We start from the raw sequence: 27,552 nt of genomic DNA, 5'->3' as shown, positions 1-27,552 counted from the left end.
CTGAACGCCCCCTATGTCACGGACACTGGTTCTCGACCCCACGGCCCGGGGCATTGACACCTCCCACCGCCAGCGCACACGCACCCGCCAACTGCTACCCATAGGTAGACGCATCGAGCCACACGGGTGTTGCGCCGACGCCCCGTACGAGCCTCAAAGTACCTAACGGACCTAAAGGCACGATCCATGCATGCATCGCATCTACCCACACAAGGCCAGTGGAGTGACGGCCCCGCCCCCGCATTCACGGGCCGCAGGGAATGACAGTTCTGGATCTGCTGACTGCCGGCCAATTCATCCATCCATCTCCGATTCACCGCTCGAGTCACCATCTACGTAGTGCGGCCCACGCTCGTGCTCGCATTTCGCATTAACTCGCGCAGACCCAGTCTGCAGACGCCAGAGAATCCTGGTCATGTACGTCCACGGCCCTGTAGGTAACAAAGCGCCGGCGAAGCGCCGTACCTTCGGCGGTGGGAGAGTAAACTGTGCCGTTCCGGCCACGGCTCCAGGGTTCCTGTCTATGCGGAGTTCCAATCCCCAGATCTCTTCCGTACAGGAATCCGTCTCCAGACCTCAGTCCATCCAGATCCATCTCAAGGCTCCCGCCCATCCAGATCCATCGTGTATTACGGCCGTGCGCTCGTAGGCGTGCCAGCCCAGTCAATCCCTTTCCCAAGATTCATCACAAGAGTCCAAAGTAAACACACATATACACAATGCCCAACGCCAATTCCCCTGCCTCTAGCCTTCCTCAGGCCCCTGTTCCGTGCCGCGAGCATTTTATATCGCGACAGGAGTTGCTGTTGTGGTGCTGGTGATGTGGTGGTGGTACATGACGGCCATGGCACCACGCCACGACGCGTCTCAATGTCGCGGGGGCTCCGCGCATCTACTTGCGATAGGCAACGCCCGGTCGCCGCTTCGCGGGCTGCGCCGCCGGCCTGCCTCGCCGCTTCGGGGCGGCACCTTCGGACTTGCTGCCTGTTGCTGAGCCGACCCTGGCTGCCGCCTTGGCCTTGGCAGCAGGCTTTGCGACTGTCGAACCCGAACTCGTGCTGCTGGCCGGCTTCGTCTTGGCCGCTGCCTTCGTCTTGGCCACTGCCTTGGCTTGCTTGCGCGGCGCCTTTTCCTTGCTCAGCCCCTTCATGTATTGGGACACAACGGACGGCGCCGTGCGCTCCACGCTCCGTCGCGATACCCAGGTCGCGTCCTTGGGACCAAAGCCGACCCACTCCACCAGCAACTGCTTACGGTCGGGGCTGTGGTCTCGCACTCTGAGAATGTCGAACACGTCCGGGTCCGTGGGACTAACCGGCCGCCCGCCCTTTTCCTCCCAGTAGCCCAGCAGCGCGTCGGGTACATCCTCGTGCAGGTTCGCCTCCGGCTCCCACGTCTTGTCGCCAGCAGCCCATTCCACCTCGATCTCGATGGACGTGCCGTTGGTGGCCCAGCGCCAGTTGCTGAAGCGCTTGAACGAGAACTCGTCGTCATCGTCGTCATCGTCGTCCTGTTTGTTCGACTTGTCGTCCTTGTTGTTTGGCTCGGCGTGACGCTCGTCGACGTCCATGGCGTCTTCGGCGGGCGTCGCGGCTTGTTGTTGTCGCTTCTTCGGCGGCTGGGGCTGTGTCTGCTGCTTCTTCTGCTCCTTTTGGGTGGTCTCTGCCGGTTTGTCTGCGGCTTGGGCTGCTTTCCGCGGCGACTTGGGTCGGGTCACGGGCGTGGTCACGGCCGGCGCGTCGGGCTTTGCCGGCGACGATACAGCGGCGCGCTTCGAGGGGGCACGCGTCGGAGTCGAGGGGCCATCGAGGGAATCGCGGGACGGCGCGGGCTTGCTCGCGGGCTGTCTCTTTTGCACCTTGCCCGTGCTCTTAGCTACCTGTTTGCTTCTGTCAGCACGAAAGTCATCGAAGACGTGCGAGCGCGTCCGCGTCTTGGGCGAGAAACACTCACCGGCGTCGAAGCGTTGCTGCCGCCCGCAGGCGACCGTTTCTGGTTCTTCTTGGACGTCGTCTTGGCCTTGGGCGAAAGCGGCGGGCGCGCGTCACCGTCGTCCGAAGGCGTGCGCGGGCCGGCGCTGGAGCCCGTTTTCTGGGGGCTAAACAGCGTGTTGAGGAGGGTGTTGAAGACGGCTGGAGCCATGTTGGGTAAATCTGGCGACGCGCCCCGGTGATACCGCTGCGCGCTGGAAAGCGCGTGGATGGGGGAGGAATGCTTTGGGGGAAGGTGAGCTTCGCGCGGGAGCTGTGCGCAGCTACAACAGGCGGCGAGGTGGTGTTTCTTGTATCCCTGGGTCAGTGCGATCAAGGTGGCGAGAAGAAAGAAAGATCAAGGTGGAAAGAAGAAAACGATGATGAAAGGAAAGGAAAGGAATGGGAGAGAAAGGGGTGTGGCAGAGGAAATGAAAGCGGGCGTTTGTGTGTGTTGTGTTTTTGGCAAGACGAGGCAAAGGGACGGGCAGCTGGGCAGGCAGATGACGGCAAACCCGCCCGCCGCGCGCGCGAGACAGCTGCTGGAGCCGCAGAATTGAGGTGGGGTCCCGGTGGGCGCCACGCCGTCTGCAGGGGCAGCTGTGCCGCAGCCCAGCCCATGGCAAGAGCCGCTGCGCTCCACTGCTGCCGGGCAGCCCAGTGGGCGGGCGTGTCCACACCCGGGCCGTTCAGCAGTGCCGGCAGGGGACGGGTTCCAATGGGTGGCCTGGCCAGCGGGCTGCAACGCTCCAGGGCTGGCTGGGCTCCAGCTGTTAGGTCCATTCGGCACGACTCCCGTCCCGTCGGCAGCGACGTGATGCGCCAGAATGCAACCCAAACAGGTGCCCGGGCGTCCAGGGCTCTGCAGAAACAAATGAGAACCAACCCCACGAGACCGTGCTGCCATTCCTCCCACGCCCCCCCATCTGGTCTGCTCCAGCTGTTGGGCACCAATGTGGACAGCCACGACAAAGCGCAACGCCAGGCCTCATCCTCCACCAGCAGTGGGAGCCGCATGTCTTCCTCCTCCCTGCCCACCTCGGGCCCGGCCAGAGTCAAATGGAACCCTCTCCCGTGATAATATCGCCCGAATGCCTCCCCTCGGGCTCCTCCGTGACATTTCGAGACTCGGGGTATTTTTCTCGGAACGGGCACGACGCCAACCTCCCCTCGCCGTCCGAAGTCCTCGCAGCGAGCGCAGCGCAGCATCCGCCATTCGACGACAAATACTCACGGGCCTTGGTGTGGTTTCGAGATCTCGGCCTTCTCGTCAAGTATGGCTGGCCGCCGAAAGTGACCGTCGCCGAGGGTCAGTGCCTGTGGGCCCTTCGTCGAAACGTTCCTCGCGTTCCCGTGCCCGAGATTTATGGCTGGGTCGAGCAAGAAGGCCGTGTCTTTCTCTTTATGGAACTCGTGAATGGTGTCATGTTGGAGGAGCGCTTGTCTTCACTGACCCAGGAGGAGCGCAGCGGTATCTGTGAGAGCCTGCGAAGCATGCTCACCGAGCTGCATCGATTGCGCCAAGAGCCCGGGAACGCGTTTGTTGGTATGGCCGCATCGCATACGTTCACGGTGACCCTGCCAACTGATTGCCAGGTGACATCAGCCGTGGTCCGCTAGGAGACATCGTATTCACAAACGGATCTCTACCACGAGGCGGGCCATTCACCTCTGTCAAAGAATTTCACGACTGGCTCTCTGCCATGATCAAATGGGGGAAAGAGCAGCACTGGCCAGGCGTCGATCCCGCCGACATTCCCGACCCGTACCGCCAGAGGCTTCCAGACGAGTCCAGTATTGTGTTTACTCACGCCCATCTACATCCGACCAACATTATGATTTCCCGAGAATCGCCCTGCCAGATCGTTGCGATAGTCGACTGGCAGCAGTCCGGTTGGTATCCCGACTACTGGGAGTTTTGCAAGGCAGAGTTTGCTGTTCACTATTGGTCGGAGTGGGCTCAAGAATACGTCCCGCGGTTTCTGAAGGAGCCGAGTTGTGTGGAAACGTTCCTGGACTACGCCCGAGCGTACGGGTACTGACTGAGAAGCCAGCCCATCCAACCCAGGTATACATGGTGAAGTGAGCTCATAGAACTTAGACTGAACTGCCCAGGTGTTTTACGCACGCAGTTCAGGCCCGGCATAAATTACTGACGGGACTCTCCTGCTCCTCTTCTGCCAGGTGCTGTGCAGTTCGCCGCATCCCTACGACCCAGCCGCCCAAACCAAAAAAGAGTGGCACACACAATGACACCCACCCACGCCCACACCCACACCCTGGCAAGGCGGACCTGGATGGAGTGCGACATTTTCACCGTCGGTGCCAGCCCACCCCAGACATTTGCCAAAAACCGCAAAAAGAAGGGTCTGGCCGGGGATTGAACCCGGGACCTCTCGCAAGCTGTGCTTCAGGGTGTTCCCTAAGCGAGAATCATACCACTAGACCACCAGACCGTTTTTGCTGATCCCGCTTCCTTGGTTGGGAGGCGGGTGGCTGTTGTTCATCACGTGATGATTTGTTGTTGAAGACCGTTGTCCATATTTTGTCTTATGAACCCCCCCAGCCTTCCCTTCCCCTGGCGGCCCCCCCGTATGCACCACGCAGTTAAGTCAGGCACACAGCGCAATGCGAGTCGCCGACAGCCGGTGGGAGCAGTTGATGGACGTGGTGTTGCATGGTCGGCGAGGCGTTCCCAACGCAGCGGTACAATGTCTGCACGGAACGACTTGCTGCTACCTCTTTTGTGTGCAATTAGCCGTTGGGCTTGCTCTCATACTTCCCGCTGCACTCAATTGCTCGCACTCTTTGTCCCAACCGCTTCCCTTTGGTGCGCGTGAAACGCGTTTGCATGCGATTGCTGCACCTTACCCTGCACCACCTTGCAGACAGTTCAATCACAGCCTTCGCGCATTCAGTCGAGGAATTGTTGGAGTTTATTACTAGTGTTCGAGTTTATGATTTGGTAGCGTCACTCTGAGCCAGTTTTGACGAGGTTGGCCTCGTTGTGGTGGCGGGCTCGACTTCCATGGTGTGCATTGTATCATTCACATGGAGACATGTAAGAGGTGTGTGACACACCTTCGACCTAACCATCACCATCGACACCCAGTGGCAGGGAACACCCTCAAGTCAAATTACGCAATACGAAGCATCAATTGTCATCGACAAGGCGAACGTCTACGCACGTAAATATCGACGTTGTTGCCGGGAAAGGCCTTGACACGATGCATTGTCCTGCAGCACGAGCCGTGCTATGGCATCCTTGCGCTTGGATCCGTGAAGCAGCCATACGGCCGTCTTCGCAGCCATCTACGAAACGCGCCGCGTCTCCTACCCCCACGGAAGCTGAGGCTTTCCCACGCGCATCGCCGCCGGCTGACCTTGCCCTGGCATTGTGGTACTGTGGGTCCTGCATGTTTTGCGCGACGCGTGAATTCTTCAACACCCCAAGTGGGTTGGCGGGCCACGAATACGATCCTCCATCACAGCCCTTTTATTACCATTGTCTTGGCCAACGCGGTGGGTGTGACCTACTCGCCTCGTTCGTGACGGGACAAAGAAAGGCGAATACCACACGACGATTGGGGTGCTATCCGCGGGCATATCCAAATGCGCTTATATTTGATCAAAATGGGTATAAAGAGACCATCTAGGCGGACCAGACCGGAACGCCGTCTTAAATTACTGTGCCACCAGGACAAAAGCATTCGAGATGCTGCTGGAGCACAAAGAGCGCGACATGCCTGCGGCCACTGTCGTGGCGGATAGTGCAGGAATCCAATCCTGTGCGCCGTCTACCAATATCGTCAGTCTTGGGCCCGTATAGCCATGCGCTCCATTCAACACGTTCTGTGGACCGTGTTCGTCATGAGTTGCCGCGGGCGTGATGAGCCTGCAACGCTCATCAAAATTCGCTGTGGCCTACCAACTGTCGGTGGCAAGGCCGACCGGACGGCAAGCAGAGTGGCCTGCAAGGGCCGGTGTCGTCACAGGTACGATTTCGCCGCGTAGGAGGAAGACACAACTGCCTCCTCTCAGCTAGAAAGCCTCGGTTACGGGCTGAGTAGGTACCGTGCATCCAGGCCAGCTAGTACCTCGCAATACTGAAGCGGCCATTGGATGTACTGTTGGTACTCGCTGGGCAGTGCCCTGGCCAGGTCCTTGGTCCAACCAATAATAACATTCTTCCGTCCGGGCAGCTTTGGGCCGTCCGCCGGGTCGATGCAGAACCGGCCGAGAATGTAGTCGAGCAGGAACATGTGGATGACGAGCAGTTGGCCGGCATGGTTCTCTGGATTGACCAGTGAAAGAAACTCTTGGTTTGAAAAGGATGAGGGCATCATGTACAAGACCACAAACTCTTTCCAGGCTTCATGGGCGTGTTAGTCCGGCTGGCGTCACAGAAGCGTTAGATAATTCACAACGTACCATCAAGAGATGACTGACGGAGGGCGTCAACGCATCGAACCTGGCAGCCTAGGTAGGCCTTCTCGGTCTGTTCACGGCACAGTGGCTCGAGGCTCACGACAGACGCCCTAAAGGCGTCAATGACACCGAAATCCTTGGGCAATGTCTCGCAGACCATGGCCGTGAGCGACTGGATGTGGCCATCCGGAGTGAAGGAGCGAAATATGGAGTTGGAATAGTCGGTGATGACGGAGGTGGCGACGAGATTGGCGCCTCGGGTCATGGTCATGTACTCGACCATCGTGTCAGAGAGCAGGGATGACTGTGTGAGGAGGCAGACGACGGTGGCAAAGAGAGCGTCCGCGTCGGCGGCCGACTGGGGCGGCTGGCCGAGCCGCTCGTTGAAGAGCTTGATGGCGACCACGCGGTGCTGCAGGGCCTCGGAGGTGTAGTCGACGTTGCCGTTCTGCGAGAGGTGGGAGGCGCCGAGTCCGAGCAGGGCGTGAGCGAGGTGTTCGTACTGGCAAAGTCAGTCCTCCTGCGATATGATGAGGGGTGTAAGTCAACGCTCACCTGGTGGGACATGGCGGCGGCCTCGGACCAGACCTGAGCGCCGCGAAGTGGAAGCGTGGGAAAGGCCGTGGTCAGGAACTGGTGGTAGAATCGCAGATCTTGAAGGACAAGCATCGAAGGATTGGCACGGATGGCGGCGGCGGCGACACCAACAGAGCTAGAAGCAGACGGGGAGGCATTGCTGGCAGCCGGGGGATAGACGCAGGTGAGGCCCAGGCGGCGACAGGGAGAGCACTCGGGGCGCAGCTCGTTGCACTTGACGCGACGGCGCTTGCAGCTGAAGCAGCCGAGGCGCGATTTGAAGTGGCCGCGACGGCTCAATGGCTGGCGGGCGGCGGCCGAGGCATTGGCAGCGCTGGAAGCGTTGGCGGCAGACAACACGGCCTTGCCCGCCGTCACGGCGGAGGAGGGCGCTGGGGATGAAGTCGAGGGCGGTGGCGACGGGGAGCAGCCATCGTGAGTCGAGGCACCGCACGAGGAGGACGACGAAGAGGACGCCGACGCGGATGAGTGGCTCGACTCGGGACTAAGACTCGCTTTAGGGCCCATTGCGACCGTCCAAGGCCCTCAGGATGTCGTGCCGGCCTCGCGACGAGGCGACGGTCGGCCCCAATGCCGGCGGTGGTGACGACGAGGCGCGCGTCCAATGACGCCGTGGAGGACGGGAAGCTGCAGCAGCCGCCTACCGTCTCTTGGCCAGCGCCACCACCACCGCAGCCGCTGGGCTGGGCGAGGGGGCGGAAACGCCTCGAGGCCGGAGGTGCACGATCGCGGCGAGACGATGCGACAGCCTCTGCGGTAGTTGGAGGAGTTTCGACGTTCGTTGGGCGCCCTCACTCACTGGCGGTCGCACCCACTCGCGCTGGGCCTGGCCTGGCCAGACCGGGCCGGCTCGATCGATCGGGTCGCTCCCGTGCAGCCAAGGCCGGGCAAGCAAGGCAGGCAGGCCGGCGCCCGAGTCCGTGGAGCTTGGAGCGGCAGTCCGCGGAGGCTGGGGTTCGGGACGGCCTGCGATTGTCGCGCGGTGATGATCGCCTATGGTGTGCAGTGAGTGTTATAGTGCATGCAATGGAAGCCGGTGCTGGAATTGACTGATGGAAGGCCGGGCTGGGCGACTCCGCATTTTTCTGACAGCCCGGGCAGCTTCTGCAGTCCCTGGTTTGGTCCCTTGTTGGTCCCTTCCCGTTCTGTCGGGATGGCTCTTGCCTCGCTCTGGCCGTCGACCCTGAAGGCTGAACCCCTCATCATCGGCAAACGGCAGGGCCCCTCCCCCCTCTCCTTCCTCCCACTTCTGCCGCTGGTTCTCCCGCTGGCCATCCCAGGCTTGGTGCTCGCACTGGCGCTTACTGTACGTACCTGCGGCCTCAACACCAGACTGCTCAGTGCTGACAGCCAGCGCGCGTGCACGGTCACGTGGGGCAAGTTTCTTCAACTCGAAGCCTCTCATTGGGATTCGGGGACAGCTAACAAGATCAGCTACTCCTGAATGGGCATGGCACCAGCACATCTCGTGTCATTCTTCGTCCCCAGTCCACTTGACGATCCGCGGCGATAGGTAAACAGCACGTTCTCAGCTTGGCGGTGCCAGAGGAGCCCCTCCAGCTCACACGAATCAGCCTCGAGCGAGCGGGCAGGCAGGTGGGCGCGTCAATTGCCTGTCAAGACACTGACCTCTGGCACGATGACGGCACCACGCTCCTTTCCAGGATGCCAAACGCAGCTTCGTCCTTGGAAACACTTGACAGTGGGCCTCCCATGCGTCTCATGGGCTCTCATAGCACGTATCGAAACATTGTCTGCTCACGTTGTTAGCAACGCCCACACACATCACCGTGGCCACGGCTGGCACTCACGTTCTTCTTGTCCGTCACGTCCTCGAAGCCTCGAAGCTCGCTCTCGCGCTTGAGCGCCTCAATCGTCTCGTCGGGCAGCCCCGCGAGGCCCGCGTCCCGTCGCCTGTTCTCCCGCACGTACAGCAGCCGGAGGGCCTGGTTCAGCAGCAGGTTGATGCAGAAGGCGCACAGCATCGCCACGATGCCGCTCCTGTACTCGGGCGCCTCCTTGCTCTTGAAGAACTGCGGCCCCGAGATTTGCCCGACGCAGTAGCACACAAACACCCACCCGCTGGCCACGGACCGCTTCGTGCTGCCCGCAATGTTGCTGGAGAGCAGTCCCAGGATGACGAGGAACCCGACCGGGTAGCTGCCCAGTAACCAAACCCCGACCAGCCGGCCCCATTTGTTGTCAATGGCGAGCTTGTTGATGAGGCACGCGCCGATGATCTACCCTGTTAGCGCTTCGCGTTGGCTGAGAGTCAAGGCAGCCTCACCGGAGGAAGCATCGCAACGCTGGCCACGTGCAGCCGCGAGCTGCGAATCTTGCTCGACAGCACGCCGGATCCCAGCTGAGCGACAGTCTGCACGACAGACAGAGGCAGCTGCATCAGGATCGTGTTGAGGGGACTGAAGCCGAAGCCCTGCACGATGAGCGGCCCGAACGCCAGACCGCCGCTGCCGATGGCGTTGACAAACGAGATGAGGCCGAGCACGATGACTGCTGGATCCGTGGCAGCCTCCTTGATTTGGCTTGCGTCGAACCGTCTGCTGCGACCCGTTCCCGTCTTGTTCGCCGCCACCCGCTGCACGGCGACGATCTTATCCTCGTCCTTGAGCCAGCTGGCCCGTGCCGGGCCGTCGGGCACGAAAATCACAAAGGCTATGCCCCATACAACCGTGACAGCGCCCAGGATGAGGAAGATGTACTGCCACGGCGCCAGCTTCCCGCCAATATGCCCGATGCCGTACGCGAGGAGGCCACCGATGCAGCCCCCAACGCCCAAGAAGGAGATCCACAGCGCCGAGCGGCCGGCCTGTTCCTGGCGGGACCACCAAATGCCCGTCACGGCGACGAAACCTGGCGAGATGGTGGCCTCTGTCATACCCAGGATGAAGCGCACCGAGGCGAGCCCGGCGAAGCTCGAGCAGGCGGCCGTGCTCATCAGCACGCCGCCCCAGAGCACAATGTTGGCACCGAGGAACTTGGCGACTGAGACACGCTGCAGAAGTGCCACGCCGGGGTACTCGGCCAGGAGGTAACCAAAGTAGAAGATGCTGCTTGCCCAGCTGTACTGCTGGCCCTGGAGATTGGTGTCGCGGATGATGTTGTAGACTGACGAGTAGGCCAGCGACGTCTTGTCGATGAACTGCAGGGCGTAGGTGACGCATAGGAATGGGAGGATGTGAGCGTCGATTTTGCGTAGGACGCGTTTGCTCGCGGCGGCGTCTGGCTCGCCGGCCGCGATGGCCTGGACGGCAAGGTCGCCGGCCTCGTCCGTGATGCGCGCCGCACTCTTTTCGTCATGTTCGGTGTGGCTCGCCTGTCGAGACACGGACAGCTCGATGGCGTCTCCAGCGCCTGCGGACGGAGCCTGCGGAGCCATTGCTTCTTGCCGAGCATGCATGCGTTGAAACTGCACGGGCACGTCAGCTCAAGTTTTATATCTACAGGGTCTGTCACAGGACGTCGAAGCGACGTCTCGCCCTCCGCACTTCAGATAGCACATCGTCTCCTCCCCGACCAACAGATAGCGCCTCGGACGTTACTGGCCGGGTACGTGGAGTTGCCTGCCGGTGTCGGCCGTAGCCTCGTCAAGGAGACGATATCGCACCGTCGGGGAACTTGTCCACGACGGCGCACAGGACCCTGGACACATGCCCGCGCTTGTGCCAGCAAGCGACGGCGCTGCCCGCTTGATGGTGGATCTCGAAGATGGAGCTTGGGTTCCCCATTGGCAGCCCCCCGCATTCGGAATTCCGCGTGGCATGGCGAACCGGTGGCGCCCGGGTATTGTAGCCAGGCTTCATATCAACTTTACTGGTCTCAATCGCATTGGGGGAAGCGATTCTTATCTTGTATCTCGAGAGACGACGGAGTCTTTGAACGGCCGGGTTGAGTTTGGGCAAGTATCAGGAGGCACATTTTCGCGACGCAATGAACCAGCCCAGCGAATTCCGTCTCAGTGAGCGAGGGGCCGTGACCCTCAACTATGGTGGCTCCAGCGCCGGCAGGCCGGCTTTCCTCGACGATATCAGCGCGGCCGTCGACGACCTCGCTGCTTCCTTTTGGCCGATCAACAAGACGATCCACGACAATCCTGAGCTGGCGTACGAGGAGCACCACGCTCACCATGTGCTTACGCGCTTCATGGCTGCCCAGGATGGCTGGTGCGTGACCAGGTCTGCGTACGGCATCGACACGGCATGGGTGGCCGTCTACGATTCAGGGAGACGAGGGCCGGTCGTGTCCTTCAACGCTGAGATGGGTGAGGCGCTTGAGCAGTTCGGCAGTCAAGACGACGATGGCTGACGGAGTTTGCAGACGCTCTGGAGGGCATCGGTCACGCCTGCGGACACAACCTGATTGCAAGCGCGTCCGTCCTCGGTGCCGTGGCGACGGCGACTGTCATGAAGAAGCATAATCTCTGCGGCAAGGTCGTCCTCTTTGGCACACCCGCAGAGGAGGGTACTGTCCCCCCACATCCCGACGAGATTTCCGAGTACTGGATCTGACATCTCATGCAGGTGGCGGCGGCAAGATCCGACTACTCAAGGCTGGCGCTTACTCCTCGCAAGGCGTCGACGTGAGCCTCATCTCACACCCGGGGATCATTGCCGACGCGGCGCGGATGCACACCACGGCGCTCTCCAACTTCCAGGCCGAGTACTTTGGCCGCGAGGCGCACGCCGCGGCGAACCCCTGGCTGGGCATCAATGCGCTCGATGGGCTCGTCACCGCGTACTCAAGCTTGTCGATGCTGCGCCAGCAGTGCATGCCAGGCGACATCATCCAGGGCCACATCACAGACGGCGGGCTGCGGCCCAACATCATCCACGCGTATGCGGCGGGCCGCTTCGTCATTCGCGCCGACTCGCAAGCCCGGCTGGAGCAGCTACGTCGCAAGGTCTACGCCTGCTTTGAAGCCGGAGCCACCGCGTCGGGCGCGAAGCTGAAGATTACCGAGGGAGAGGCGTACAAGGACCATGGCGCCAACGGGCCTATGGCGCGGAGCTACACGCGGTACTTTAACGCGCTGGGCCCGCAGTATCCCATCTCGGAGAACGTCGAGGAGGACGTGCGACGGGGGCGGACGCAGGCGAGCACCGACCAAGGCGACATGAGCTATGCAATGCCGAGCTTAAGCCCAGCATTTGCCATAACTCCTGGAAAGGGCGGCCAAGGCCCGCACAATCCCGAGTTTGCGTCGGCGGCGGGCACGCGCGATGCGTATGCCCGAGCGGCCATGGTGGGCAAGGGCCTCGCGGGAGTGGCGGTAGATTTGCTGACGGTGGAGGGATTCCTCGACGAGGTGAAGAGGAGCTGGAAAGAGGACATGGAGAGGGGTGCTGCTGTGCGTGATGAGTGTTGATGCGTAGTCAAGGCAACAACCTGGAGATAGCGATGTATGCGAGAATAATGATGTTTGTAAAGGAAGACAACATGAATGTATATTCACTTTTGCGCGCGCTGTATATGAAGCCGGCTGCGGACAGTCTATGCCCGCAGACGGCATGTCCCCGAGATGCCAACAAAACGCTGCCTGGCTCTGCTCTCGCTCCATCTCGTCTCTATTCTTTTTTAAAAGAAGCGCCAGATCGAGTCTGCCGACTTGGTGCTCTTGAACCTACTATACGCCCTGCACACCGGCCACAGCATCAGCATGGCCGCCGCCCAGACAGCGAAGTACGCCCACAGGTTATCGATGCCCCTGCTGTTGTCCGGGTCCATGGGGTCCGCGACGCCCGTGTCGTGGCCGAACAGCGCCACGAGGGCCATGCCGAGCGCAAAGATGACGAGCATGTGCGCGACGTAGAAGAAGAGCGCCGTGGTGCCAAAGTCGAGCAGCATGGTGAGCCTCTGCCGAGCGAAGCGCACGGGCAGCGCGCCGAAGAGTGCCAGCAGGGCGAGGTTGCCGGCCATGGTGAGGGCCCAGAAGGCGACGTCGGGCGGGTACTTGACGATGTAGAAGAAGGAGGGAACGTCGGCGAGGTACGGGTTTTGACCCCGCTGCTGGTGTTGCTGGGCGGGGGTCTGGAGGCAGCCCTCGGAGAGGTTGCCGATGTGGAGGAGGCGCGTGAGGACGAAGACGAGGGCGAAGAGGAGCGACACGAGGGCGTGGCCAGCGAAGAGGGCGCGCGGAGGGCGGGACGGCTGGGCGACGAGGATGCGTCCGTAGAGGAGGCCGAGGATGGCGAAGGAGAGCCAGGCGAGGGGCGGGAAGCCGGACATGACGCGGCCGGACATGTCCATGACGGGCCAGAACCAGATGCGCAGGAGGGGGTTTTGCGGTGCAGTTGTCGTCGTCGTGGCGGACGATGGCGTGGAGGTGAATGGCGGTGATGATGATGTGAACATGAAGGGGGCGGAGGACTCGGCCTGGCAGTGGCCGTTGTTCTCGGAGAGCCAGATGTTCCACCAGATGGTGATGAGGCTGAGGATCAGGAGGACTGCGTTGTGGATGTGCCATGAGATGGACGCGGCCCGCGCAGTCCTCGAGTCAAGAGCCTCTCCTGACGCTGCCACCGTCGTCTCGCCAGTGAGCAACGGCCTCCGCTCGCCCTCATCATCATCAGCTTCTCCCGCCCTGCTCTTCATCCATCCCGCCAAAACACCCGTCACCAACCCCTCCGTCCAATCCATCGCCAACCACAACAATCCCGCCAGGAGATAATCCACCGCCAGCGCAAACAGCACCATATTCAAGAACCACACCCTGCCCCCCGTGACCACCAGCCCAAACACGACCGTCACGCCCGTCAGCACCGCCGTCCTCACAGCCAGGTACCGCGCGAGCCTGCCCGCGCTCCAGCCGAGCTTCCCGCGCCGCGACCTACCCAGGTATACGACGCCCATGCCGAGCAGGAACGTGAACCCAGGGGCGCACAGGTGCGTGAGCGTGCGCACGGCGTAGGCGACGGGGAAGTTGAAGCGCCGGACGGGGAAGCCGTCGGACTCGGAGGCGCGGCCCGTGCCGTGCGTCCAGGTGTGCAGGGCGATGGCGTTGTGGTCGAGCGCCATGACGATCATGAGCAGGCCGCGGAGGAGGTCGGGGGCGAGGGCGCGCGTGGATGTCACGGAGGAGGAGCCTGCGCCCGCGGCCTTGTGCGGTGTGGTGCCGCTGTTGTGTGACACGGATGGGGCGGCGCCATTGTGGTGGTGATGCGATTCGGTGTCGGTGGTGCGGCGGCGGCGGTTGTTGTATGACGGGAAGGAGTCGTAGCGGTAGCCGTTTTCTGTCGGCTCGGCCTGCATGTCTGAGTCTTGCTGTTGCGCCGCATCGTCGTCGTTGGGATCGCCGTTGACCACCACGCCGTTGCTGCTGTCTCGGATGGTCGGCCTGCCCCCGCGGTCTTCCGGCCCTGCGGCCCCGTCTGCCGGGCCGCTCGGTGCTGCCATGTTCCTCTCCTCTGCCACTTTCCCAGGTAAAGGAATAAAGACCAGCAAGATCCGCAGAAGACGGTCGGAGCGAGGGTTGGAGGGAGGTTCTCAACGGCGCATCATGGCCGTTGCGGAAACGGCGGAAGAGAGAGCGAGGGAGAAGCACTAATAAATGAAACTTGAAGGAAATGCTGGAACGAGTCAGGGCGACGGGCCGATGCGAAGGCCGCCAGCCCTGCCACGCCGATGGATGGATGGATGGATGGATGACGCGCGCGCGCTGGCAATAGCGGCATAGCGCATTGGTAATCGTGCTGACCCGCCTGTCTGCGAGTCTGCCAGACGCAGGGACAAGGAGCTTGCGAGTGGGTGGGTGTGCCGCGCGCCAAAACAATGCCATAGCTATACTGCAAACCATCTGACATTGCGGGCTCCGGCGGAGTTTCAAGTTCCCCCAGTACCCCTGATATGCCTGGCGGTATTGTCCAGACCCTATAGCATCTTCATTGTCTCAATGATTGCACTCTCCATTTCCGAGGTCTTGCTTCCATCCGTCTTCTGGTCCCATCTGACAGGCGAGCAAACGGAGTGTTGGACGGCTTGAGCGCCGCGAGATGTGTGGACCGATGGGCCGCAGTTCACCAACACGGAGCGGGCGGACTTGTGCATTGTGATGGCGCCCCGCCGCCCCGCACCCTCCCTGTCCAACTCCGCAGGCAGGGCACTGCCCGACCGGCCGAGCCGGGCCCTGTGCCAGCTGCCAGAGGGGGGTGTTAACCCTGGAGTGGACATGACTGGGTACCCTCCTCAGCGAGCTGACAACAGTCGGCATGCTGAAGCATGTCATGACTCTCTATCACCATTTGATGTTGCCACGTCCATGTATCGATATAGAGTATGACCGCAGTGGATGTATAATTACTCGGTGACATGACTTGCGATCAGATGCTCCTGCGTTCATCCTCACGTTGTGGAGGCTCAATGACAAGCAAGCTGGCCCTGTACACCAGCCGAAATGGGCAGGGTACCGAACCCTCGACCCTCGAGGGCAACGCCACCGCACAGTGCTCCATGGTTTCCGTAGCCGTTGCGGTGCCACTGACGGCGATGGGTAGGCCAACGCGCTGCGTGAGCGCTTCACACGTGTAGGAGCTCCAATTCCACATGCAGCCAGGCACGCAGATTCCCCAGCTTTCCTCCCTACGCCACGACTCCACACCGATCGTGTGGGCGCCCAGATGACGCACACCAGGCACCTGGGGTCATATAACCGGGCTATATGCAGCGGCGCGGGTGGGTGGCTGGACTGTCGGGGTTGGGTGACGGTGCTGCCGCTGCCTCGGCTTACAGCCTACTGCACTGCGCTGCACCGCACTGCGGCATGAGCTCCGTTGCATCTCAGCACATATTTGTATTGAGATGTAACACAGGTGCCGATAGCGGTCGCGTGCTCAGTTTATTAATCGCGGCTCTGAGCGCGACTGGCCATTCATTCATTCATTCATCCACCTCAACTCGAAGTCACCAATCGATATTAGACTCTTTTGTCAGTTCACGACGGCGCACGCCACCGCCAGCATTGAGCGCGCACACGAGGGCGAAGCTGCAACTTCAGACGCAGCGAAACTGAGGGGCAGCAATGTTGTCTCGCGCAGCAGCACGCCCGCTGCGGCAGGCATGTCTTTGCAGAGCGTTCTCGACATCCAGTCCGCGGCACGGCGGGTACGAGAGCACGATAGACAACTTGCGCATTGATGGCAATTCGCGCGTCATCTACCAAGGTATGAGAGGCCATGTCGTCTACTGCGTGGTACCCGCGACTCTTAAAACCCATGCTAACGTCTGACCCAGGGTTCACCGGTCAAGCTGTATGACCCTCATATTTGATATTCATCGGCTCCATCTGACACCAGACCACCAGGCCACGTCAAATGCCAAGGACACAATCGGATACGGCACCAAGGTCGTGGGCGGCGTCTCCCCCGGCAAAGGCGGCCAGACGCACCTCGACCTCCCGGTCTTTGGCACCGTCCGCGAGGTATGCCTCCCCCCCCCCCCCCCCCCCCCCCCCCCCCACACAACATCCTACAGAGTCGTGACAAAAGCATGATCCGAGGCTAAGTGCGTCGTCCCGTCTCCAGGCCATGGAAACGGTCAAGCCGCACGTCAGCGCCGTCTTCGTGCCGGCGCAGTTCGCGGCCAAGGCCATCGTCGAGGCCATCGAGGCCGAGGTGCCGCTCGTCGTGTCCGTGGCCGAGCACATCCCCGTGCACGACCTGCTGCGCGTGCAGGAGGTGCTGCGGACGCAGAGCCGCAGCCGCCTCGTCGGGCCCAACTGCCCGGGCGTCATCTCGCCGGACCGCTGCCGCGTCGGCATCATGCCCTACCGCCAGTACCGCCGCGGGCGCGTCGGCATCGTCAGCAAGTCGGGCACCCTGAGCTACGAGTCGGTGGGCGCGACGAGCGCGGCGGGGCTGGGGCAGAGCCTGGTGATAGCCGTGGGCGGCGACTCGATGCCGGGCACGACCATTGCGGACTCGCTCGAGGTGCTCCTCACCGACCCCGAGACCGACGGCATCATCGTCATCGGCGAGATTGGCGGCGAGCAGGAGCTGCACGCTGCCGAGATGCTCGCGCGGCACCGCCGGTCGACGCCGAACCCCAAGCCCGTCATCGCCATGGTGGCGGGCCAAACGGCGCCGATGGGCAAGATCATGGGCCACGCGGGGGCGGTTCTGTCGCCGAGGGACGCGACGGCGGCGGAGAAGGCGGCCGCACTGGAGAGGGCCGGCGCCGTGATTGTGCCGCACCCGGGCGTCATGGGCGTGACGATGAAGGAGCTGCTGGGCGTCAAGGAGTGATGGTGATGCATGGATAGATGGACTAGACGGACTAGATGCACCTAGAGAAGAGGCAGGTATACACTGCGTTTACGGCCGTGCTGGCTTGGCGGATGCATGGTCCTGCATGTGTGTACATGTTCTTCCTTGCAACTCAGCGACAACGTTCAGTGTTGAAGATGAGCACCCTGGAGACTTGGGTTGACGCCGACCGTCATGGGACTATGGATGGCACAGTGAGGCAGCTGAAATATTATCCTGGTCACTTTGAACCACGACAAAGGTGAGCTGTGTCTCGTATTTATCTCCGTGAGCAACACGAAGGCTTTGGGACTGCAAGGCAAAGCGCGGGTGGCTCTCATGGACCAGCGATATGGCACCTGGTGATTGCTTCAGTCTTACATGCACGTGAGCAGAGGCAATCCCGACTCAGATTCATATCATCTCAATCAAGCAAATTCGCAAACAATGAACAAGGAACGGGCCCGGCCTGCATGTGGAGTGTACATGTAGACATCCGAAGCACTGATTAATCTCAGCGAGTATCCCTTCCACTATGTGCCTTTTCCGCGCCGATGTTCGCTGGTGATGAACTGCCAAGCCAGTTCTTCTTATCTCCTGGTTCCGGGTCCCGAGTTCTGGCGCACCCTAGCCGCCACCACATTCGTCTCAGCCCACAATCCAAGTTATCTAGCAAAGCCGTCCATGAATCATGAGCGCTAGAACGGCCCGCCCGCCAGGCCATCTTGGGGTCGAATCGCAACATTCGCCGCGCCAAAGGCGTGCGACCCCGCATTGCACCGAGCGCGGACGACCGGCCGCTCCCCCAGGACCCCAGGTTTGCCGAAACCCCTGCTGCAGATTGTTGGTTGGAAATGCGGGTGCCACCTGGTTGATGCTCGGTAGGAACCGACATTGTTGTGTCCAGACTCCAGAGCATTGACACACAACTGCTGCGCTCCCGCCATGTTGGAGCTTGAGCCCAAGAGCTGTCTGGTCTGTCGCAAACGTAAGGTGCGCAAACCAATAATCTTGCTTCGTGTTGGGGTCATCGGTGAATGCCCACCTTGCTGACACTTGCTGCTCTCGCAGGTCAAATGCGACCGCACGCCGGGCTCGTGCCGCAAATGCGACAAGTTCGGAGCAGAATGCGCCTACACAGCCGCCGAGCCCAGGACACGCAGCGCGACGTCGCCAGCTTCACGATCACCCGGCAATGGCATCGATAACGGCATCACCAAGGCCGGTCTCGCGCGGCGCCGCACCCCCCGGTCCTGTGTCGAGTGCCAGCGCACCAAGGCCAAGTGCTCCGGCGAGATCCTCTGCGGTAGATGCGACAGAAAGGGTCTGCCGTGCCTCTATCGTGACGCGGGGGGCGACAATGCACGCGCCCTGACACCTCGCTCCCTGATCGATGCCTCGATGCCGGCGTGGCTGTTGTCGCGCATCTTGCCGCCGGTCCATCGCGTGCGCGAGCTGCTGGACATGTACTTTGCTCGCGTGCACACCGTCCGGTGCCTCGGGTTCCTTCACGTCCCGACTTTCATGGAGCGCTTCCAAGACGATGGCGAAGCCTATGAAGACCCATCGGGACTCGTCCACATCATGTGCGCGCTCGCCGCGCCCTTCTACTACGCCCACGCCGCCGCCTCGTCGTCGTCGTCGTCGTCCTCTCCGGAAGACGGCCTCCAGACGAGCACGCGCTTCCACGAAGCGGGACGCGGCTGGGCAGCGACCGCCATGGAGCGCATGTTTGCCAACTTTGGCAGCCCCGCGGTTGAGTGCCTCATGGCCGCCGTCTTGCTGCACGAGCAGCACCTGCGCGTCGGCGACCACGCCAAGGCGTTCCTCGTGTCGGGCATCGTCGCGCGGCACGTCCAGATCCTTCAGCTCAACGTGGAGCACGACGGCGACGTGCTGTGCGAGCGGCCCGGCGCCATCCCCTGGGCCGTCAAGGAGAGCCGCCGGCGGCTGTTTTGGGCGTGCTACCTGCAGGACGCCTTCATCGAGTGCGGCATCGACCAGCTGCGGTTCATATCCGCCGACGACGTGCAGATCCAGCTGCCGTGTCTGGAGGACTATTTCATCAGGAACAGGCCGTGTGTCACGGAGATGTTGCGCCAGGGCACGGTTCTGCCGTTTGTGGAGGCGGACTCGCGGGGGCGGGATGGCGCAAACCTCGACTTGAGGTCGTTTTACATCCGCGCAATGGTAACTCGTTCGCGCGTCCTCAAGTATGTCAAGCACCTGGAGGGCGATGTCCCCTGGAGCGCCAAGCAGGACTCGCGCTTCCAGCAGCTGGACGGAGAACTCGTGGCGATTGAGAACTCCATCCCAGATGTCTTGAGGATGACGCCCGAGAACGTCTACCTATACAAGGCCTCGGGACGCCTCAACGTTTATTTTGGCCTGCATATTCTACTCGCGCAGACGTTCAATGACCTCTACCGCGTCGGCGTATCCGGCCTCGTCTTCCCCTTCTCCGCGACGAAATGGATACGCGACAACGCGCCCGCAGACTTCATTACGCGCTGCCACCGGGTCTGCGCCAGCAAAGCCGCCTACATCGCCACCCTGCTAGACGACCTATACAAGTGCCACAAGGAAAGCATGGTGGACGTCCCGTACGCCATGCACGCGCAGGTATGCAGCGGCGTGCTGGTCACGACACTCGCCTCGTGGACCGGACGAGATAGCCTCCTGCCGGGCGTCGGGCTCGACGAGTACGCGCGCATGCTGGAGAGCAACGTGCGCGTGCTGCAGCACCTGCGGCGGTACATGAAAGTGGACCTCTTCTTCGAGTCGGCGACGCAAGCCCTCAAGCGGTTCGATAGTATTAAGCTGAGGGAGCAGCGCAGGAGCGGACTGGCGGGGGAGGACGGCGAGCTGAACACCGACGCTGGCGAGAACGTGAACCCGCGGCAGTTTTCGCTCGACTACATCTTGAACCCGCTGGGCGTGTATCCCATTGCGCGGACGCAGGCCAGCGATCGGCACAAGCCCGAGGAGTTTGCTGCCGCTGCCGCTGCCGCGACGGCTGCGCGACCGTTGACGCCGAGCACCACGGCGTCTACTAGGGGGCAGAGTGCCGACGAGTTGATGGCGCTGGAGGACCCGTTCCCAGGTAGCGGCGCGTGGGACTGGTCGCAGATGCCCTTTTTGGAGAGCATGGGGTACCCGACGTTTCTTGAGAACGAGGCTCTGGTGCATGGCGCGTTGGACAGCGGAGACGCCTCTGATGTGATGCAGTTGTAGCTCAAGCCCCGCTGGCGTGTCTAACAAGATGGGATGTCCCTGGTAAGTAGCTGAGGTCATTGGCTTCCATAATGCATGGCCTTTCTTCAGTAGAGCTATAATCTCTACACGCCAATTCATCTCCGTTGGACTCTCGCAGTCAATGTTGGCGGTGAAGCCAAGACTCACGAGCTATGGAGCGCGCAGCACCGTTGGCCATCTCGTCACCAGGGTGTCTGCTCACAATGCGATCCAAGTCGTCACAGTCAGATAGGCTTCACTAGCCTCAACTCCATGCCTTGTCGCGCGACAGCACAGGCGAACGGAGTCCCCGCGTGGAGGCAGCGCCAGCTCGCTGACCTCTGGCCCGACTAGCCGAGATCGATGGCCTCCCTCCCTCCCCTCCGTCCAGTCTGGGCTCTTCACCCTCTAACTGGGCGCCCACGCCGTAGCGGAATACAATCAGCGGGCAACAAAAGTGATTGGGTTTCCATATCGGGGTGCGGTGGCGTCTGGGAGGCTGAGGGCGGCGCCTGTCCGGAATACAGTCAGCTTTCTGCCCCGGATGTGCCGTCGTCCGGGCTTAGGGCCGTGGGCTAAACCTTCTATGACGACGACGAGAACGCTGCTATTTTGGGGGAGTGGGCGGGCCCTTAGTACTGTGGAAGGGCGCCTGGGGGACTGGAGTAAAATCGTCAACGTCAGCGCGAGCAACGGCATGGTAATTCCCGAGGACAGCGATGGCCGGATTGCAACGTGAACGAACATGGGTGCTTGGATATCGGCAGTTCAGTCTCCCGCTGCTTGGGGTTGAGTCGAGTACAAAAGCCATCACGCCGCACCATTCTACCTTCAACGTTCTGCCAGACCAGACCAAAAGCCTAATAAACAACAAGAACTCAAAACATATTCATCCAAAGACGTGGAAACAAAGCATCTCGAGACATTCCCACACAAGTGCATTGTGGCAATGAAGGCCCACCTGTTCCACCTGTCTCCCCTGCTGGGCGTCGCCCTCGGCGCGGCGATCCCAAACAATGACGGCTTCCCGGCCCCCAACGACCAGCAGAAGCTCGGCATCGCGGTGCAGGCCGGCGGCCTGCTGCCCAACACGCCGCCGCCGACCTCCCTCGGCGCCGGCAGCGCCACCGCGTTCCAGCTCATCGCCTTCAACGAGCTGTTCGAGACGGCCTACTTTGGCTCGCTCGTGCAGAATATTTCCGCCGGCGTGGAGGGCTACCAGGCTGAGAACAAGGACGAGCTGGTCAAGATCTTTTCAACGGTCCTGGCTGTAAGCGAGCATCCTGCCACTTATAGCTGTCACTTGAGGATCACGAATGCTGACATGGGTTTGACTTTAGCAAGAAGAACAGCATGCGTTGGCGGCAGTCTCGACGCTTCAGGGCGCGGGTGTATTCGCCCCGTCAGCTTGCCAGTACCAGTTCCCCGTGTCGAACCTCAAGGACGCCGTCAACCTCGCCGAGACCTTCACCGCCGTGGTCCTCGGCGCGCTGCAGGGCGCAAACGTCCTCTTCGCCAAGGACGGCGCCCCGGGCCTCATCCAGACCGTCTCGTCCGTCATCGGCCAGGAGGGCGAGCAAAACGGCTACTACCGCGTCTTCCTCGACAAGGTGCCCTCCGAGTCGCCCTTCCTGACGGCCGTGCCGGCGCCCTTTGCGTGGTCCGCGCTGCAGATGTTCGTCGTGCCCGGGTCGTGCCCCTTCCCGCTCAGCAACATCAACCTGCCTATCTTCCCGCCCCTGATGACCAATGGGGGTGCTGTGGCGGCGATTGAGCCGCAGGACCAGGACCTTTCATTCGCGGCTGATTTGTCGAGCTCGGATGCCGCCAAGCAATACGTCGGAGGCGACGGCAGCAACCTGTATCTGACTTACACGACGGGTCAGCAGCTGCCCATCTCTGTGCCCCTCAAGAATGTGCAGTGGAGCGGAAACCATATCAGCTTCTCCGCCGAGTTCCCCTTCTCGAAGAATGTCATGCAGGGCTTCAGCCACGCGGCGCTCACGACCAAGAACAGCTTCGAGAGTGCCGACGCGGTGGTCGAGGCTGCGCTTGCGGGACCCGGTGTCATTCAGGTGAACAATGCTCTGTGAAGGGGATATTATGGTCGGATCAAATGACTAGGGATAATGGGCGATATGGGATTGACACTTGTGGGCACCATGTTTGTTCGTCTTACATGCACTGAAAAGTGAAGTTTTACTTGATGCATTGGGAAGGAAGGGCATAATTAGACTGTACATTTACAATTAATTCGAATCATGAACACATTGAGATATCCATGCGCAAGATTGGGCCATGTATATGATGGTCTGAGATACCGAAGAATCACTCCCTCCACAGGATCCGTTGTGGTGGACGTCAGGTTAGCCTGTCGCAACAGATAACACCGTGCCGCCTCTACCTTGATCTATCTTGCCGGTTTACCGATCGCACGCCGAAGCACGACTCAGCTTCACCGCGGATTCCGCTTATCGATGTTTCCATTGCAGAGATGCCGCGCACTCATCTAGTCCAGCCATGCGCCAGAACGGGTCCAAATCTCGTCATCGCCAAATCGCAGACACCAGAAGCCGACTAGCCTGGAAGCAGACATCTCGGCACCGAGATCCGTCACGCGCCGGATCTCGCCCTCGCTACTCATCATCTTTCAGGTGCAGTGCCGTCCGACTTACAGACATGCCATTGATGATCAACATGAGTGGTTGCTGCATGTAGTCAAAGCCATGAATCCGTATAAGTAGGATGGGTTTGGAATAGCTTGCTCACACGAGCTCCTCCACATTGTGCTTCAACACTAGTATTCCATCGTATCAAAGTCATTTACTTTACCAGAATGTTGGCCCAACTCTCCGCCATTGCCGCGCTCCTCAGCACGGCTCAAGCCGTTGCCGCAAACTTCCGCGTCTTTGACAGCACCGCGTACACAAACACCTCCGTCGGCTATGGATCCTCAAACATCAACTGGATCCCCAACTACGTCTGCAGTCCCCTGGTGCAAGACGGCGCGCTCCCCTCGGCGGCGCAGTGGCAGGCCATTGTCCTCGACTGGAACGTCTACCCGGGCTACCCTCTGGTGCTCGACTGCGAAAACATCTACCTCACGTCTGCGTCCACAGCAGACCATAACCTCGAGGTCATGAAGACGCTCCAGACGTGGGCAGCCGACGTGCTTCCTGAGGGCCAGATTATCGGCTGGTACGGCCTCTCGGGGAACACGGCAGCGTCGCTGTACGGACACTACAGGAGCCTCATTGCGAATCACAGCGCCCACGCCTTCTTCCCCTCAGCATACACCTTTTCCAGCAGCCTGAGTACCTGGAACACGTCGCTCAACACCGTCATTGGCAAGATCAAGGCCATTGATGCCTCGGTGCCCGTGTGGCCGTTTATGTGGCCGCAGTACCACAACAGCCCCTACGACTTTTACCCTGTTGATCTCTGGCAGAGCCAGCTGCAGGCGCTGACAGCGAACAAGGACGTGAATGGCTTCGTCATCTGGGGAGGCAAGAACCACCAGGTATGCGGCGACGCGTGCCAGGCGATTGCAGGCAAGCAGCCATGGTTGAGCGCGGCGAGGTCATATCTCAAGGCATTGTATGGCGTGTACGGCGGGCAGGCACAGCGAAGCGGAGGACAGATCTTTACCGGAGCATGAGTGAATGTTCGCTTCGGGGGACACACGTCTCTAAAACTACATGCTTGATCGAATACATGTATTCGTCGTGTCTCTCGAGGAAGCGACCGTGTCTCGATGTCTCGCTAGATATTAAACATTATCGCGCTGTATGATGCGCACCAATCATTAATCGCGAATCAGCTTCTATTCGATCGTCTCGTTGACGCTGGGGTCCGTAATTAGGCATCTTGAACTTTGGCGGTGGCAGCGAATGCCCTCTTGACGGCCTTGTTGTACTTGTGCGTTTCGATGCATGCCATCACGAACAAGCAGAAGCGAATGATCCTGCATGCCATGTTAGCTATTGGACACCACAAAACCTTGGACTGCTTGAAGACACGCACGTTGCAAAACCTCCCAGGACGAGGGCGCCAGTGGTGAAGCTCCGCACCTCGTCCGCCTCCTTCTGATCGGTCGGGTATTCCTCGTTCGTCCACGCGGTCCACAAAGCACCCGTAATGACGATGACGATGATGGAGGCGAGGAGCAGGATGAGGTCGACGCCGACGCAGGCGCCCGGGTGGATGCCGCGACGGTTGTTGCGCACGAGCAGGCAAATGCTCTCCGCGACATCCCAGAGGAAGGACGCCCCGGCCTATATTACCAACGGTCAGGTTTCTCGCCACCAAAAAAAAAACACTTGAGGTTGACGAGAATGCTGCTTCGACGTACCGGTGCGCATAGCATGATTATCGGCAAGTAGTTTCCAGTGCTGGCGGGTTTGGCGAGGAGGATGAGGGCAATCATCCACAGGACAGCGGCGGTGATGCGCAGCCCGAGCATGGTCCTCCAGCGGCCCGTGGAGGTGAGCTCGTCGGGATAGACGTTGTCCATGGCTGTGGCGCTGTGAGCGAGCGTGCGTGAAGATCGGGCCTGGCTAGATGGACGTCGTCGATGGTATTCGCGGCACGTCTGTCTGGTGACTCTGGTCTACGCCGCTTGGCCAGCGTGGTGTGCGAGATCGCAGTCTTTTAAAGGGCCGACCGAGCAGCATCTCTTGCCACACATGCACGCTCGCACACATGCAGGCACGCACGGGCGAGACGTTGTGTGTCGTACTTGACCTGCACAGAGCCAGTGATACGGTGCTATTGGCCCGAGGTGGCGGTGATCTACAGCGAGCTGAGGCATCCGGGTCAGACCTGACGTGTGCCAATGCCCACGCGGCCACCCTTTTGCGGCGCTCTTCTGCCCATCCGGCTCAGTGGCCCCCGCAAGTCCCCGTAGATCATTGAGGCGCGGGGGGCGACGATGAATTTAAGCTTAGAGGTCAACTTTAGTGGAAACGACAGGCACCTTACGCTGGCCAATGCTGAATCGGGCATGCGCCGCCCCTTCGTCACGAGCGCAGGGACCTTTGCGTCCCGTGGCTGTGCGGCTGCTGGTACTCTCTGCAGTGGTGATGGTTGGCTATAATTAAGGTATTCGCGTCGAACGACATGCATATACATGTGGCCATAGCCACAAGGGAATTTGCAGATCCCGAGGTTTCTTGAACCTTTTCAGTTGCCGCACAATTTGGTGCCATCGGCCTTCCTTTCAGTGCCCGTACCTTGTGCCGCTGGCTTTGGGGCGTGTCGCACCCAACACGTTCCCGCGTACATGTACACTACCTCGTTATCAGCCGACCGGAAGGGAAAACGGGGCGATGAAAAAGGCATCAGCATAATCGTTTGTTTGCACAGGTACGCGCCGAGGTGCTCGCTGTAGAAGCCTTCCTGCCTACAGCATACGATACGTCAGTTCCTGCAACGCACCATCCAAGAACCAACACGAGTTTGCCTCGGGGGCCGTCGCTGTACCACGACCCTGACGCGCAACCCATTGCATGCACAGCCGTGACCAGTCAAACGGATCATGGAGGTTCAAGCGGCCTCGCTTCAAGCCTGTGCCAAAGATGCACAAGATCTGCCATTCTGCGATGAACTAGCTACCTCAATCAAGTCTTGCACTAATTTCCCTTGTACCAGTCATGCAGAATCTGCGGCCTCTTTTGAAGCTTGTCAAGCTCAACCCATTTGCTGCAGCCCGCTTCGGGCCCTACATAGCCCACGGAATATCCCATCTTCCACTTGGCGTCAACTCTTCCACCGAAAGCTGATCCACGTTTCTATGACTGGAACCCTGTACAAGGCAAACGAGCTTCTCACCAGAGACCTTCTTCAGCTTCAGCCGCCCCAAGCCATATGGATTGCCCATCAGGCCCCCGGATAGTAATTGTAGTGGGTGCGATTTCAGCTTCCAGGCGTCTAGCAGCTCTTGCGCTGCAGGGAACCACACAATGACGAAAGCTCGCTGCTCCTCGCTAGCTTCTCGAACGAACGGCTCTGCATGAGCTCGCCGGCCCGTTGGGCCAATATATTTACAGTTGAGGGTGCGCTTGGCATAGGAATTGGCGCGTTAAACCATCTGCATGTGATGTTTTGCATGATTTCTCCTGGTTAATCGCTCGTCATCCCGCTTGAGGGCTTTCTGCATGGTACAGTTTTAGCTCTGCCCGAATATTGACAAAAAGTCTCATTGGTAGAAAAGACCGCACGGCCATGTATAACCACAAGACACTTCATGCATCTGGCACATCCTACTATGCGCTGCCATCTAAGACGCAATGCACATATGTGAAAGGAAGATCTAGAAATTTTATAAATGCCAGAGAAGATGCCATGTCCAATATTCCGGCTTGACCAGATCTGCTCCGACTGAATAACATTGCTACACCTGCCTACCCTCAACTTGCGCCAGAATGAAGATATTTGAAACAGCCCTTCTCGCCGCCACACTCGGGTTGGTCTGTGGCAAGCCAGCAAGCACAACCACGGCTTTGAATGGTCGAGACGGCCGTGCTGAAAACCCAAACTTCCCCGTATTGATGGACCTCACACAGCAGAAGCTTGGTGTTCTTGATGATTTCAAGACAAAGCTTGATGCCTTCGAAGATTTGACGAATTATTCTGACCCTCTTGAAGCGTTCAACAAGATCTCTGATGCCCTTGAAGACTTCAAGACGCTCATTTGGCGCATCGAGAGCCTCGAGGTCCTGACAGAGGGCGCGTTGAACGCTGATGTAAGTCAACACTCGGTGCTCCCTCACCGTCGAATGTTTTTCAACCAAGAGCCACTGACGACGTAATAGGTGTTACGGTACTCGAAGCCAATTCCTATCACCGCTTGATGAGGTAACGTGGGACGTAACGGGCGAAGGGATGATGAGGATCTCCGGGCCGCTCGTTTTCTAGGGTAAACTTGATGAAGACATCACGGCTGCATAGACGAAGCAAAAGTAGGAGGGAAAGATAGTTTCTTACTGAACGCCTCACTATTATATCCAAGATACTTCTTATTGCCCTATCATAATGTCTCACCGTTGGCGTATAGTCTCGCACTGCAATAA

At 60.2% G+C, this 27,552-nt stretch overlaps 12 protein-coding genes and 1 non-coding gene across 13 annotated transcripts; 7 read left to right on the top strand and 6 right to left on the bottom strand.

Moving 5' to 3' along the window:
* Nucleotides 1-892: 892 nt before the first annotated feature.
* On the bottom strand, nt 893-2,142 carry PLICBS_005125 (uncharacterized protein; the record flags this gene model as incomplete). Its single annotated transcript, XM_018325467.2, has 2 exons — nt 893-1,879; nt 1,954-2,142. 2 exons carry the CDS (start codon nt 2,140-2,142, stop codon nt 893-895), a joined length of 1,176 nt encoding a protein of 391 aa, XP_018175219.2.
* Nucleotides 2,143-3,029: 887 nt separating this feature from the next.
* On the top strand, nt 3,030-4,012 carry PLICBS_005124 (uncharacterized protein; the record flags this gene model as incomplete). Its single annotated transcript, XM_018325468.2, has 2 exons — nt 3,030-3,516; nt 3,567-4,012. The coding sequence occupies 2 exons, from the start codon at nt 3,030-3,032 to the stop codon at nt 4,010-4,012; spliced, it is 933 nt and encodes a 310-aa protein (XP_018175220.2).
* A 323-nt stretch (nt 4,013-4,335) lies between these two features.
* PLICBS_005123 lies at nt 4,336-4,426 on the bottom strand. Its single transcript has one exon. It is a non-coding gene; the product is annotated as a tRNA-Pro (tRNA).
* A 1,599-nt stretch (nt 4,427-6,025) lies between these two features.
* On the bottom strand, nt 6,026-7,502 carry PLICBS_005122 (uncharacterized protein; the record flags this gene model as incomplete). The annotated part of the gene is made up of 3 exons (XM_065600654.1): nt 6,026-6,342; nt 6,402-6,900; nt 6,954-7,502. The coding sequence occupies 3 exons, from the start codon at nt 7,500-7,502 to the stop codon at nt 6,026-6,028; spliced, it is 1,365 nt and encodes a 454-aa protein (XP_065456726.1).
* Nucleotides 7,503-8,725: 1,223 nt separating this feature from the next.
* PLICBS_005121 (uncharacterized protein) lies at nt 8,726-10,392 on the bottom strand (the record flags this gene model as incomplete). Its single annotated transcript, XM_065600653.1, has 3 exons — nt 8,726-8,749; nt 8,807-9,235; nt 9,283-10,392. 3 exons carry the CDS (start codon nt 10,390-10,392, stop codon nt 8,726-8,728), a joined length of 1,563 nt encoding a protein of 520 aa, XP_065456725.1.
* A 551-nt stretch (nt 10,393-10,943) lies between these two features.
* PLICBS_005120 (uncharacterized protein) lies at nt 10,944-12,378 on the top strand (the record flags this gene model as incomplete). The annotated part of the gene is made up of 3 exons (XM_018325471.2): nt 10,944-11,274; nt 11,331-11,474; nt 11,534-12,378. 3 exons carry the CDS (start codon nt 10,944-10,946, stop codon nt 12,376-12,378), a joined length of 1,320 nt encoding a protein of 439 aa, XP_018175223.2.
* A 209-nt stretch (nt 12,379-12,587) lies between these two features.
* On the bottom strand, nt 12,588-14,405 carry PLICBS_005119 (uncharacterized protein; the record flags this gene model as incomplete). Its single annotated transcript, XM_018325472.2, has 1 exon — nt 12,588-14,405. One exon carries the CDS (start codon nt 14,403-14,405, stop codon nt 12,588-12,590), a length of 1,818 nt encoding a protein of 605 aa, XP_018175224.2.
* A 1,621-nt stretch (nt 14,406-16,026) lies between these two features.
* PLICBS_005118 (uncharacterized protein) lies at nt 16,027-17,248 on the top strand (the record flags this gene model as incomplete). The annotated part of the gene is made up of 4 exons (XM_018325473.2): nt 16,027-16,168; nt 16,239-16,255; nt 16,309-16,425; nt 16,529-17,248. The coding sequence occupies 4 exons, from the start codon at nt 16,027-16,029 to the stop codon at nt 17,246-17,248; spliced, it is 996 nt and encodes a 331-aa protein (XP_018175225.2).
* Nucleotides 17,249-18,193: 945 nt separating this feature from the next.
* Nucleotides 18,194-20,482, top strand: PLICBS_005117 (uncharacterized protein; the record flags this gene model as incomplete). Its single annotated transcript, XM_018325474.2, has 2 exons — nt 18,194-18,241; nt 18,320-20,482. 2 exons carry the CDS (start codon nt 18,194-18,196, stop codon nt 20,480-20,482), a joined length of 2,211 nt encoding a protein of 736 aa, XP_018175226.2.
* A 949-nt stretch (nt 20,483-21,431) lies between these two features.
* On the top strand, nt 21,432-22,575 carry PLICBS_005116 (uncharacterized protein; the record flags this gene model as incomplete). Its single annotated transcript, XM_018325476.2, has 2 exons — nt 21,432-21,752; nt 21,823-22,575. 2 exons carry the CDS (start codon nt 21,432-21,434, stop codon nt 22,573-22,575), a joined length of 1,074 nt encoding a protein of 357 aa, XP_018175228.1.
* Nucleotides 22,576-23,318: 743 nt separating this feature from the next.
* PLICBS_005115 (uncharacterized protein) lies at nt 23,319-24,140 on the top strand (the record flags this gene model as incomplete). The annotated part of the gene is made up of 1 exon (XM_018325477.2): nt 23,319-24,140. The coding sequence occupies one exon, from the start codon at nt 23,319-23,321 to the stop codon at nt 24,138-24,140; it is 822 nt and encodes a 273-aa protein (XP_018175229.2).
* A 200-nt stretch (nt 24,141-24,340) lies between these two features.
* PLICBS_005114 (uncharacterized protein) lies at nt 24,341-24,995 on the bottom strand (the record flags this gene model as incomplete). The annotated part of the gene is made up of 3 exons (XM_018325478.2): nt 24,341-24,446; nt 24,506-24,756; nt 24,834-24,995. The coding sequence occupies 3 exons, from the start codon at nt 24,993-24,995 to the stop codon at nt 24,341-24,343; spliced, it is 519 nt and encodes a 172-aa protein (XP_018175230.2).
* A 1,909-nt stretch (nt 24,996-26,904) lies between these two features.
* Nucleotides 26,905-27,333, top strand: PLICBS_005113 (uncharacterized protein; the record flags this gene model as incomplete). Its single annotated transcript, XM_018325479.2, has 2 exons — nt 26,905-27,225; nt 27,295-27,333. 2 exons carry the CDS (start codon nt 26,905-26,907, stop codon nt 27,331-27,333), a joined length of 360 nt encoding a protein of 119 aa, XP_018175231.2.
* Nucleotides 27,334-27,552: the final 219 nt, after the last annotated feature.

Source organism: Purpureocillium lilacinum, assembly GCF_023168085.1.
Source record: "Purpureocillium lilacinum CBS 284.36 DNA, scaffold_3, whole genome shotgun sequence".
Lineage (NCBI taxonomy): Eukaryota > Fungi > Ascomycota > Sordariomycetes > Hypocreales > Ophiocordycipitaceae > Purpureocillium > Purpureocillium lilacinum.
This window is presented reverse-complemented; position numbering and strand designations above follow the sequence as displayed.